Here is a 14,160-nt window from a genome sequence, read left to right on the forward strand (position 1 = left end):
ACAGTACTCCTCTGAACTATACTACTTCAGGGGAATTCTTAGCATTTCCCGTATTTCTTAAAGAATACATTTTGAAGCTTCTTGGCAAAAAACCCATATGGATGACCAGTGTAATTCAATAGTTACAAGGTTGTATTCATTGCAAACCCTGCACAGCAGATATGCTAACTTGACTGGAAGTTATTTACAAAGCTAGAAAATCCACATACTATTATAATAAAAAACTGTCTAAAAAATTAAAAGTTCTTCTGATTGGTTAAATTCAGTGTTAACTTTAGAAGCCTTTTGTCTGTATCCAAAAACTCACTAAAAGAGGCTGAGAGTTCAGTCGTCTTTCTACCAAAATCCTTTATCGACTTAATGTTACAAATACAAAAATATTGGAGCAATAGAGAAGGCAAATGCTCTGACTGTTAACTGCAGAAGTTTAATAATTGTGATATATTTTTTCCTTCTTCTGTTGTGTCTTTGAGATTGTAATGTGATACTGTTCTTTAGCATGTTTTCCCTGGGCAATTCACCACAGAAATACTCAATCTGATAAAGCAGAACTATTGTTGTGCAAACCTGGTTCCTCAAAGTGATTTATACTCCCTGCGTAGTTATCATTTCTGCATCCCAGGAAATTATTCAGAATTCACAAAGTATAAATTGGTATAATTTTTTTTGCTGTAGTTTGTTCTTCTTCCCCTTCTGCTACATGCGAAATGTGCATTGCGTATTTGTTGAGACCTTTGTGGGTATTTAGATGGTTCCGATGGAGTTTATCCCATGCTAATGTATAAAGTAATACCATTGTATGGAGATAGCCAGAGCATCAGAGGTGGCATTCTCTTTTGACTTTGAACTTGGATGGTTGACTGTCATTTGTCATCCAGGTAGAGTTTAGTTTTCCTCAATTTTTGTGATTTTTTTCACCCTTAAATGTAATTTCATTACCTTTGATACCCTAAAAAACATAAGCTTTTTCAGACCATTATGTTACAATTATTTTTTTGTTTTGTTTTGTAATTGCAGTTGTTTCTTATCCTTACTGCTGGTAGCCGCTGTCGTTTGGAAAATCAAACAAACCTGTTGGGCTTCTCGACGGAGAGAGGTATCAATAACTTTTTACTGTAGTAACTTTATCTTTCAGAATAAATTGAGAACTTTGAACAATAGCACCTCCATTTTCCTCTATATACACAATTTACATTTCCATGTAAACATTGTTTTTCTTACCCTGGACTTCTTATGCTAAAGAAGAGTATTGTTTTCTTCCTGATGTCAAAAATCAAAGAAATTGCAGCACTAGGCTTCAGAAAGCTCTATTTTCTTTATGATGGAATATTTAGAATTGAACAGAACAAACCTATTTCAGTTGGAAGGGATCTACCATGATCACCTAGTCCAACTGCCTGACCACTTCAGGGCTGACCAAAAGTTAAAGCATGTTGATAAAGGCATTGTCCAAGTGCCTCTTAAACACTGACAGGCATGGGTCATTGACTACCTCTCTGGGAAGTCTGTTCCAGTGTTTGACCTCTCTCTCTATAAATAACTGCTTTCTGATACCAAGTCTGAACCTCCTTTGACACAGCTTTGAACCCTTCCCACGTGTCCCTTCACTAGATCCCAGAGAGAACAGAATCAGCGCCTCCCTCTCCACTTCTCCTCCTCAGGAAGCTTCAGAAAGCAATGATGTCACTCCTCAGCCTCTTTTCTTCAAACTAGACACCTCCAGCGTCCTTAGCCATTCCTCGTAAAACATGCTTTCCAGCCCTTTTACTAGCTTTGTTGCCCTTCTCTGGACACATTCAAATACCTTATTTTTGAATGGTGGTGCTCAGAGCTGCTCATGATACTTCAGGCAAGGCTGCAGCAATGCTAAACACAGAGGGATAATCACATCGTTTGACTGGCTAGTTATGATGTTTCATGCATCTCAGTAGTCTCAAAATAGTAGTGCAAAAACACTGGTAAGTTGAGTGAACACAGAGGGTCATAGTGTAGCACCTCAAACTTTCTAGGATGCTGTTTGATGCTGTGACTTAGGTTGTGTTGTCATCAGCAGTTATTGGAACGTAGAGTAGGAGACAACCCTCCCTGTAAAGAGCTTGTACTTTCATGACATTCTTCCTTTTAAATTCTCTTGTTTGCATTTTTTGTATTCTAAGCAAAATTCTATTTCTGCTAAGATCGATAGATTTTCATTAAAACCATGGCACAGTTGAAGGTGTTCTGTAGATGCTCATACATAAAGTCACTTTATTCTTTTGTTGTCTAAATCGTTATAGCTGAGTTGGAAAATTTGGCCCAAATATTTGTTCTCATGTAATTAACAAATGATCAAACTTAGACGAGATTAAACTTAAGCTATGTATACAGCTACGTGTATATAGCATGAGTCAGATAATGTGTAATGATTGTTGTAATATTTAATTTTGTTTCCCTAAATAAGATGTATAATTTTTAAACAGTGATTTTTTATTTTCCCTTGAAGTTTCTAATCGTGATAATTTTTGGAAACATTAAGCCCTTGCTTAATGATACTGTAATCTACTTTTTTAAAAAAAAATCCAAGTCTCTCAAGTTAATTAATTTCTCTTAGTACACTGGCAAGATGAATGTTTAAATAACTTTTTTCTTTTTTTACTGTAGGTTTACAGTGAATTTATACATGCTTTAAAATCACCACATAACTAGCAGTTACAATTTTCCTTCACTGAAATTATAGTATAGTAGTGCCCAGGTTTAAATTTGAACTGGTGCTACAAAGGAAAATACGCATTATTGTAGTTATTTCGCTTAGGTATTTTTCAATTCAGATGAATATTGTTAAGCATATTCTCACTCTCAGGGCAAATACTTATATGTTTGTTATTGCTTGCAAAGTATAGATCAAAGTTGCCTTAAACTACGGTAGTCTATTCAACTTATTAATATTTCATTGGAATGTGTCTCGGTGCTTTGTCTATTAATAGTTCTGTTCAAAATTTTGTTGGGATGGAATGTAGCAATTCTTTGATTTAATTTCTCATATTATTAAGGTTGTTTTATTGACATGTTTAATAACAAATTTGAACATACTAGTTTACAGATCTAAGGACTCAATTCTTTTTTCCATGGTTGCTCTCCTAGATATTTGAAATATCATGTTTTTCATATACTTTTTTGGCATCATTGTATAAAGAACACATTTTTATATAAAAAGTTCTTGAAGTTTTCCAAGATTTATTTTCGTAATATCATCATAAGCATTTCTAAGACTGTATAAACGTTCATATAAGCTGACTGATAAATACAAGGTAAAAATAAATCAGCTTCATCGGAAGTGCGAAGCACAAAGAAATACTTGACAACTGGATTAAAACTCCTTGAATATGACCAGAGAAACTGAGTTGGCGCTCATTCGGAAATGTTCCTTGTTTAATTTCAAAATTACATGAGTAATTATTCCTATTTTAAATGAGATGTGAAATAATACCTAGTGCATAGTAGCATTATGTCTAGTGAATGTTTGAGCAAATCTTCATTTTCAATCTGTTATTGCACATCAACAGCAGTTTATGTCAAATACAAGTTTTTGATAGTGTTCCTTGGAATATTTTCCTTTAATCTAGATCAGAGAACTTGTTTTTATAGGTAGCATATTTGTAAGGTCTTGGAATGAAGTGTTAAAAATAAATAGTATTAATAACATACAGGTAGAAGGCAGTTTATTATTGAAAAGAATTCTGAAGTACCTACTTCTAAAGGCCACCCATTTAGCAGATGAGCTCTCCATCTCTTTCATCATTCTTGAAAGAGGAGCATTTGACTCTTTAGACGTTACATTCAATATTTTTTGAAGTTTTCAGACTTCTATGCACAGCAGAATATTCAGAACGTTCTCATTTTGCCTTCTGACTTTAATGTTTGGCTAAATTGGGTCATTATTGATACTGAATTGAGTGTAGCATGGCCTCAATGCATTACAAAGCAAGGGCGAATTACTTGTATTGTGTGTAGAAAGGTCTCAATTTTCCCATGAATTTAGAAATTTTCTCTCCAGTTTTTTTCCTAATTCATTTCTCATTGAGCAAATATATGCTTTCCACTGCTCAGAGCAGTGCTCAAATCTTACTGAGCATTGTGTCTTCCAAAAGACTTTAACTGGTGTTTGTCAACACTGAATTTAACTTCCCTTTTCCCATATCTATTTGTCTTTTGATTTAAGTTGTTAAAATAATTTTTTCCTTAAGCCAAATCTTTGAGCTTTGGTAACTTTTTTTACTCATAGTAAAATGTTGTTTCTCATGCTTTTCCTGTTCTTGTTGCTGCCACTTAAGACATACTTTATCTTAGGGGTTTTTGAACATCTATATTTATATTTTCACTACTGGCTGAGCTTCTTTTTCTTCTTTCTTGCCTTCTGAAAGGGCAAGGAACAGCCGATAGACTCTCTCTCACCTCATTCTAGCAAAGTTATTCACCTTCAGCATTGAAAGAAAATAGAAAGTATCATTCTTTTATTTCATAGTTCCAAAAAGATCAATGAAACTTTGAGCAGTAGAACACGAAAAACCTCCTGCCTAGCATCCCTTGATACCTTCCCCTGCCCATCTCTCCCATGGATCTGCAACATTTGAAAAAGGGCTTTTAAGAAAGGCTGAAGTAAAATAGTGAAATATGGCTCACCTGAGAGTGCTTGATCCTTGAAAGGAATAATACAGAATATGATGAGATGATTTCCAAAGCATTATTCTTATGACACCATCTTTCAAACAAAAAGAAATTGGTAACATTCCCATGGATTCCAAACCTCAAATTCCTACTTACAGTGTGGAACAACGTTTTCAGGTAAGCATGGAAATTCATGAGGGATTACGCAAAGGGCAAGATATATTTGTTTGTCAAGTAAGTTAAAGGAGTTCCTAATTATTGCAAAGTTTAGAGCAGCAAAGCATTTTTTAGAAGTGTCTTACACTACATAAAAAGATCAGATATGTGCTCTAGGTTTTAATCTCTCATCCTTCTTTTTCCTCCAAAGACTCACAAATCTTTCTACCAGTACGTTTCTTGATGAAATTTCACTTGTTAGTTCAGTGGATGAAAAACTGAGAGCTTTCATTTTCTCCCGAAAGATTTGTTAGGATTTTTGCATTTTATACCTATTCACCTGCGCTCATCCATGAAGTTTCAGTCTGACTCTGTTTTCTTTTGTTCAAAAAAATGTATATTACCTAGATTTACTAAAAAAAACAAAACTGAAAAGAATGTTATTTGTTGTCTCTGCCTGTGTCATATCTAAAGCATTCATTCAATCTTCTGTTGAGGATGAGTACAAAAGAATCTGTTCATAGATCACTTTACTGAAAGGCTTAATAGGTTGCCTGCCAGCTTTGTAGTGGTTCAAATGTTTTGTCTCATGAACTTCTTTCGATTGAAAGGCACCAAACTGCAGATAAAATTTGCATCCAAATGATTGCTAGTTGACAGTGTGTTGAAGTTTTCTTTTTCCTGACAAGATTACACTGAGGTCACTAACAAACTCATCCAAATGGGATTATAAACCACATAGCTTCAGTTGAGGGATTTTAGCAAATTATTTGTTCTTCATGAGGTAGAGTTGCAGTTTAGATACCCTTTGTACTATCCATTTAACCAGAAGTTTTAAAGAATTGTTACCTCTAATTTAAAAACATGTATTCACTGATGTACACACAGACATACTCTTCTTTATATCTAGTCTGGGTGTGCACATATACATGCTACACACATTTGTGTATATTGGGTCAGTCAATTAGATAAATGCAGTTTTACATCTTATCTTATGAAATTCCTTTTCGCATTTTATTATAATTGCACACTAGAAGGAGTTTACATGTCTTAAAAAGATGACTTAGAATCTTATTTCCTCATGTAATACACTATAAGTCTCTTGAGTAATAAGGAAGTAATGCATGGTTGCACATTTATGTAAAAATGTTTGAAAACATGGTATTATATGTGTAAAGAGCTTGCCTAACTTTAAAGGTTAATATCATTCCTTTATTGGAATTTTCATATTTATATATAGAGTTTCATTATACAGTCAGCTGTGCACCATTTGCCTGTCTGAAAGAATAGCCTATACAAGCATAAAACGATAGAATTATAGAGAATGCTTGTTTTATACAGTGTGTGGGTGCCACACAATGTATTGCTCAGTTTTATTAAATAAGATTATGTTTGTTTAAAAGAAAATCCACCTTTCTATCCTTAATTTTAATATCAATGTAGTTTTATTTTCTTGAATATTCAAAGATTCTTAAAAACGCAAAAATGAAACTGAAGTAGACTGCTTCTTAATAACTGCAGCAATTTATGTAATAGCTTTAGGCTTATTTCTTTGGTAACCCTAATAATAACAAGAAAGTTCTGTTGTGTTGATAGAACTAATGAATGTAGACAATATATGAATTTCAGCTAGAGGTTTTTACTTTATATTGTAATGACACTTGCATTTTTAAAGTAATCCTTTTCTAAAAGGCAGTAATGGCTTTTAGTGGATGCAATATTGTTTGTGCAATGCAACATGTTTAGTTTAGGAATATTAATACATGTAGACTATGGTGTATTCTTGAACAACAACTGAAAGAGCAAAATGAATACTTTGGTGTATGTTTTATTGTGGACAAGGAACCTTCAATATTATAATAGTGGTAAAAACCCCAGGAAATATTAATACGTATAATTATAGTGCCCCAATGCATAAGATTATTCATGTATGTAGGTGTCTACAGGATTATATGCTTTACAATTAAAGGAGTTGTTAACCTCATTGATCGCTTTTCTTTTCTGGTAGCTTCTTTTCTCTTGCTTAGCAAATATCTTATACATCTTTATGTACTTACGTATAGACGGTGTGAGTAATCCTGCTGAAGTCAAAGGAGCTATTCATAGGACCAGAATCTCAACTTGTTATATTGCTCAACCTCTTCAGAAATCCATAGAGCTCTGACTGCTTATTTCAACTGTGGATCTGGTTTTATTGAGGATAACTAGGGCATTTATTTTAGGCTGACATTCTCTGCATTCTCTCTAACCTAACCTAAAACTTGGATTCCTCTCTGAATGAACTTTTCAGATGGTATGCTAAGTTTGCTGACAGTAAGCCTTGTCTCATGACTCCTTCTGCCGTTAGTGTAAGAGATGCCTCCAAATGACAGCTCATCCCACTGAATCTTCTAAGAGTTGACTTTTATACTCTGATACTTGTGGGGGCCTGACTTGATGTTAACGATATACATAACCTAATGAGCCAAATCAAATGAATTAAACTTTGCTTTAAGTTTGAAAAATTGTGGTTGTATTTATAATACAATGCTATCACTTCATTAAAATAAGCATCTGATTCCTGTTTTAGCACAGCATAAATCACACTTATTCTCTGTAAAGGGAAGTATTAAGTGATACCAGTGACAGACTTAATATTAGATTGGAAAGATTTACTTTGGGGGTGGGTTAAACAACGTTGGTCTAATGCAGGTATCTCAAAACTTCACATAGTGTTAAAAGGCTTCCATGAACAATTATAATAAGAGTAGGGGCATGAGATTGAAGAGCCCGACTTAGTTATTGACATTTATGTATCTAGTGCTAGAGGCATTTATCCCAGGAAGTAATCCTAGCTGTCTTGTGTCAGCTCTGCTTGTGAATTGCCATCTTCAGTAGGAATTCACCATAACCCAGCTGCATAGAGTTGACACAAGTTTTATTTGGGCCGAACACATTTCTCAGCCTCTGTGTCCTTCAGGGGATGTCAGGGCCAAGAGGGGCACTGAACTGTTGGAACAGTGTTAACGTAGAGTGTAGACAGGAGGAATCTAACTACACTAAGAAAATCACCAAGGAAGCAGGGAAAAAACAGAAGTGAAATTATTCAAGTGAGAATGTTAATTTGAAAACACTACAGGTAGGCAATGGAAGCCTTGAATCTTGTAAGGCAAAAGGTAGTGATCTGATTTCCTTTACAGACCTTCCCTTCCCCAAGTTTATCAGTTTCATCTTAAGATCACCCAGACCAAGGAAGAATTGAAGAACATCATAGTGTAGGATACTCTATCTTGTATCTTGGAGCTGTCCTTCTTTAAAATACATAATTTTGTTACATAATACTATCATATTCTTTGGGAGGATAATCGGCAGGATGATATTTTTCTTTCTTACTTTTTTTTTGCGTGAATGCTGAAACAAATCTGTAAGTTGGAAGTAGGGAGATGGCTTTTGGCTTTACCTTCTCTGGTCACCAAATTTGGATCAGGAATAAATGGATAAATCAGCTATTCAAGGATGTACTCCTGAGCTATGAAAATTTTTGTCTACTTCTCTTTATTAAAAATAAATGAGGGGAAACATAAACTAAGTAGGTGTTTTAATTGTATCTGCATATGACCAGGAGAAGAAAATTGTTCACTTTTCTTGACATACAAATTGATGTTTCTTCTTACATTTACACAGTGTAGTTAGCCTGAAGAATCCCAAAAGGCAACAACCAAAACAAATTAATTTTGTTATATGTCATTCCTGGGTACATGCATAGAATGAAGCTGGAATGTAGTTATTAGTACTGATAACAGTACTTGAAAATTAATAGTTGTGGTATTCTGTTCAGTAGAATGTATTATCAAAGTCGAGCTTTCTAAATATTAGTACAAACTACTGCTGGAGATAATACTAATGTTATAATGGACTGTGTTAATTCTTGCTGTCTGTCACAGACCTGGTTAAATCTTGCAAGGTACTAAGTTAAGCCTTCAGGCTGAAAGGAAAGTAAAATTGAAGTTTTTTGAGAGAAAGAGGGAACTGGCCAAAAAGAAAAAGACCGCCTGAGGCAACTGGCCACTTGGCAGAACCTAAGGAGCCTTTGAGCTTTATGGTCTGAGAGGTTTCCATGGGACTGATTGTAAACATGAGAGCATTAGGAGGATTTTTACCATACTACCTGTCAGCAAAAAGCAGAGACAGTAAGAAAGGCAGTCCTTAGTGGGGAGCTGGGAGGAAGCCAGATAACTTCTTTTGAATTTCGGAGAAGAAAAGTCATTTAGATTTGTCTTGGCAGTGTTAAAGGAATGAGGATGGTGAATATGCTTTTTTTAAATAGAGAGGATTGCACTGAATAGGTGATTTATTTTTGTCTGTTCACGAAAACAAAATAGCAGGTGTTGAATATTGGCCCGAAGTTGTAAGACTCTTCGTTACATTTGTATTTACTCTGTGTTTGCAGTACAGCGTCATTTTTTTTGTCCCCTACTGAAAGGCAAACAAACCTCCCATTCCCCAAAGCCCTATAGGAAGTAAGTGGATTTAAGTGCAAACAAAAAATGCTTGGAAACTTGTAAGAACTCTGCTATGAAGAGAGCGTGAAAAGGTTTGAGGGTTTGCAGTAGGAGCTCTTTGAGGAAAATGCAAATGCTCTATTTTAGTTTGTCCTTAGCTTTTTTCAGACCTGGGAGCAATTTTAGTGGCACTGGCTGGAAAACTTTAGCCCAGGTGAGTCACTTGCAACAGGGGAAGCATGGGGAAAGCTAAATCAGAATTGTACTCTCTCCAAAGAGAAGGGAAGCAACTCAAAGTCCAAGCCTAGAAGACATAAAGAGTGACCCTGCCTTATTCTGCTCCTCTTTTCCACCTGATAGCGTGTTTATTTACCGTTAAATCTTAATCATGTCTTCTAAAAATGATATTAAATCATGGTAACAATAATTTTGACTGCTCATAATTTATGCAACATTCACTACTCTTCTGTAGAGAGCTGATGGCAATATTGCTGGTGGTCTTTCACAAATATATCTGCTTCCACAAACATCCAACTTCTCCATATAAACATATAAAATATTTTTATTTTTGAGTTGATTTTTCAGGTACATTTCTGTATGTATGCAATTGAGTAGCAGTAGAGAAGTATTAATATCATGCCTGAAACTATTTCAAAGTGTTTGCATTTCTCTTTGCCCAGCATGGACAGTACATGTCTTCTAAAATAATCACATTGCTCTTTTTCTCTCTTACAATTAGTGTTGATAATATACACAATTATTCTTTATCGAAAAAAAAAGAAAATGAAGGCTTTGAAGTTTCTCATACATGAATGGCTCCCTGTGATGGTCAGGCCTTTAAAAAATTTCAGTAAAAAGAGAATGCAATGATCAATGCAGTTGGGAATTCGTTAAATTCACCGACTGATTTTTCAGTGTCTGCACTGTTAACTGATTTACTGTCTAATGCCAATGTTGTTGCTACCAACAAACTCTGCAGGGAACTTCTCTGCTTTCTATAGATACTTGTACTTGCAAACATTCCTTGGTGTAATCCTTCTGAGCAAACGCTGGCTGTGCAGCTCATCTGGGTATCTCCTAGACTTGTTCCCTTTCTCTGGAAACAATAAGTAGGTGCATGGGAATGCAGTGATAGCATAAGGTGGAAGGACTTCAAGCTGAAAGAGAGGAGATTTAGATTATATATGAGGAAGAAATATTTCCTGTGAAGGTGGTGAGGCACTGACCCAGGTTGCCCAGAGAAGCCATGGGTGACTTATCTGTGAAGGTATTCAAGAGCAGGTTGGATGAGGCTTTGAGCAACTGGATCCAGAGAAAAGTGCTGCTACCCTTGTCAGGTGGGGTTGGAATGGAAGGTCCCTTTTATACCAAACCATTCTATGATTCTGTGGTGACAAAACTGGTACATGCATGCTTGTTTCTGGAGCAACCTCCAAATACAAAGTAACAGTGAAGCCTTAGGCTGAGAAAAAAACGCAAAACCTTTTAAAAGAAAGCATGAATGTATGACAGTCTACAAAAAGTTATAGTTATTCTTTATCCAACATATAATGATGTAATTTTTATCCTCCCTGGAGTATGGTTTTTATTGTGCCAATAGTTCACAAACAATAGTTGAGAGTTAGGTCTGACCTGATATAAACCAAGATCATTACATTAATTTTCAACAGATAATTAATAATTAACATATAACCTTTGGCTTTCCTTTTATCTTTCAAGTATTGACAGAAATTGCATAAAAACATATTAAGTGTGGAAAAATGCTTTGAAATGCAAAATTTAATTAAAATTAATGTAATATTATTTTAGGACAGTTGTACTGTAGCAAAAATACTATAGGGAATATGAATATCTGAACAGACCATTAGTTTTATCCATGCTATTCAATTTATACACAAATGATTGCTGGAAAACAGAATAGCACTTGATACTTTGGTTGAAACTTATAGGATTGAGGGCACCATGGCAGTTACATTGCATTGTCAGTAAATTGCTCTAGACTGCTTTAACAATCAGTTGACCCATAGGTAACTAAGGAAAATGAAAACACAATGAACCCTGTAGCTTGAGCGTTTTGTGCTTTCTGTGCTGTAAATACATTTTGAAACTCTCTGTTAATTAGACTTAGCACGTTAAATAGCTGTAGTCTTCTGTATTTGTTCAGCCATGGTCAGAATTAGTACTGGAGTAGGCAGGCAGGGAATAGCATGTCCTGGTCAGTATAAGTTTGGGTTTGGAAGACTGTTATATGCTTACTGGTGTTATAGGTGCCCTTGTACAAATTGCTTCACTGCCCAGGCCATCGCTTTCCCCATCTGCAGAAAGGAATCAGGTCTTCTAAGTATGGTTTTCATTAAAGATGCTGTTGCTATTATTTGGGGAGCCGATTTTCATGACTGTATTGCTTCATTCCCGATAACCCTGTTTGTCCTTAGGCAGTTTATTTAGGCATCTGTCCATGTGGGAAATGGACACTGGATTACTCCCTTAATTGTTGTCTGGGTGCATTGCTGTTAATTAGAGATAGAAACATGTTGTGAAACACGGTCTGTTCTTTTAATGTGTTATATTTAATACATATTTCAATATTTGAAATATACATTATGAAGGCATGAAATATCTTGTATGCGCTTCATTTTCAACTTAATTAAAACCAATCACCCTTTTCTTAGGGTTTTATGCTGTCTGTGTTAATGATGTACAATACTGATTCTGCATTACTTTTTACCTACCATAATAATTTATGCCTTCACAAAGACGAGGGAAAATATTTCCAGAACAGTGGCAGCATATTAGAAAAATATCATACCCATGTGCATGTAGCAGTCACACTACATTTTGACTTAGTACCTTAACAGTGTCCATTAGTAATATTCCTGAACTTGTCCTCTTCCTCATTTGCGTGGAAAGCAAATTCACATTGTTAATGTTGTTAATGAGTAAATCAGCCACGCATGAAATGTCCAAGTTTCACCTCTGGTTAGCACACCCAGTCTACTGTAGGCTCATAGAAAATAACAAACATAAGTCATTTCATCAGAAAGGGAGGTAAAAGGGAGCCAGAGAATTATGGTCAGTAAATCCCCAGAAACATCCTTCAACAAAAACTAAGCTGTTCGTAAGCTCCTATTAAAGAAAAAGAAAAAAAAAAACCCAAGAGATATTAAAGGATTAAATTAAAGGCCTAGATGTTTTTTGTTGGTTTTTTTTTTTTTCATGAAGCAAATCACATTTAAAGAATATGCTTTTCTTCCAAAGCAGGATAAAAAAGAATGGAAGAGAAATCATCTGAAGTCTGTACAGTTTGGTATTATAAAGGCTTTAAAAAGTCCTCAATAAGTAAAACATGGAACCATTGTCATGATTACGTAGCTATAGAGTAGGTGTAAAACTGGTCAGAAAAACATACTTAGATGTTCATTATCAGCAAAATGATGTATTAACTACATTTTGCTTGCAGTTCTCTGCATTCACTACAGGTTAATTTCAAGGATTTGGCCTAGTTCTTGAACTCCTCAGTGTTTTTATTAGTGACTTCAGTTATGCAATTAAAGAATGAATCTATTAAATTTGGAGATACTAGAAGTTGGATCGCAAGTGTGTTGCAGGCAAGATTAGACTTCAAAATAATCTTTACAAATTGGAGAGAATATCCATATTGGAGAATGGAAGCTTTTTACCTGGTAGAAATTGTCATCTTCACAGAAAGAGCATGAGGGAAAAGCTGACTGTGCTACAGTTCTTCAGAACTGATTGATGACTTGGAAAGGTTCATAACTTGAATGGAAGTCAACAGCAACCTAGTTACAGGAAAGGAATGTCTTGCTTCCTTGCACTGTTAGAAGCAGTAACTCTTAGTTATCTGGTTCTTGTCCTTTACTCAGTATGGCCTTAACTGGCGCACCCGGGGCTGAGAGCTGGGGGAGCTCTCAGCACAGGAACCAGCCGCCTCCAGGGCTGCTTCCAAAGGAGCGACCTCCCTTATAGCGACTTCCCTTATAGCGGCCTCCCAGTAGCTGAAGGGGCTATGGGAAAGCTGGGGAGGGGCTGTTCACAAAGGCTTGTGGAGACAGGACGAGAGGAAGTGGCTTTAAATTGGAAGGGGAAAGATTTAGGTTGAACATTAGGAAGAAATTCTTCACCATGAGGGTGGTGAGGCTCTGGCACAGGTTGACCAGGGAATATGCAGATGCCCCATCCCTGAAACGGCTTTAAATTGGAAGGGGGAACACAGGACAAGAGGGAATGGCTTCAAGCTCTGCCAGGGGAGGTTCAGGCCTGACATGAGGAAAAAAATGTCACTGAAAGGGTCATTGGGGACTGGAACAGGCTGCCCAGGGAGGTGGTTGAGTCACCTTCCCTGGAGGTGTTTAAGGAACAGGTGGACAAGGCGCTGAGGGGCATGGTTTAGTGATTGATAGGAATGGTTGGACTCGATGATCCAGTGGGTCCTTTCCAACCCAGTGATTCTGTGATTCTGTGATCATGTCTGATTTCAACACTTCAGTTCAAAAAGTGTATGGAACATTTGGCCATGTTTGGAGGAGAAAAGTGGAAAGTATGGCTGTCTGTAGGTGCATTATATAAAACAATGATGAGGAAAGACGTGATAACAGTGTGGATGTAGGGGATGGAATGATGCATTTGCTTTATCTATCATAGAACAAGAAACGAGGTACCTGTGTTGCAGCAAAGAACAATCAGGTGACACGATGAAAAATAATGTTATAATGTCTAGGGTAATGTAGTTCTGGAATATGTTGTTTTAGAGATTCCTGAGACTCTCTGTCATTAAAAGCATTTAGCAGTAGGTAGGCAAATATAGGACAGTAATGAGAAGTTGTAGATATATATCTTTGGAGGGGGGTGGTGGTGTGGA

At 36.0% G+C, this 14,160-nt stretch overlaps 1 protein-coding gene across 4 annotated transcripts in view; it reads left to right on the forward strand.

Moving 5' to 3' along the window:
* Window positions 1-14,160, forward strand: part of ATRNL1 (attractin like 1) — a 491,214-nt gene that overhangs the window by 265,193 nt on the left and 211,861 nt on the right. For all 4 annotated transcript variants that reach the window (XM_069863707.1, XM_069863708.1, XM_069863710.1 and 1 more), the window contains exon 26: window positions 1,018-1,096. In XM_069863707.1, the coding sequence (XP_069719808.1) occupies window positions 1,018-1,096 (79 nt within the window). The remainder of the gene's footprint in view (window positions 1-1,017; window positions 1,097-14,160) is intronic.

This window comes from Phaenicophaeus curvirostris, chromosome 9, assembly GCF_032191515.1.
Source record: "Phaenicophaeus curvirostris isolate KB17595 chromosome 9, BPBGC_Pcur_1.0, whole genome shotgun sequence".
In the NCBI taxonomy this organism is placed as follows: domain Eukaryota; kingdom Metazoa; phylum Chordata; class Aves; order Cuculiformes; family Cuculidae; genus Phaenicophaeus; species Phaenicophaeus curvirostris.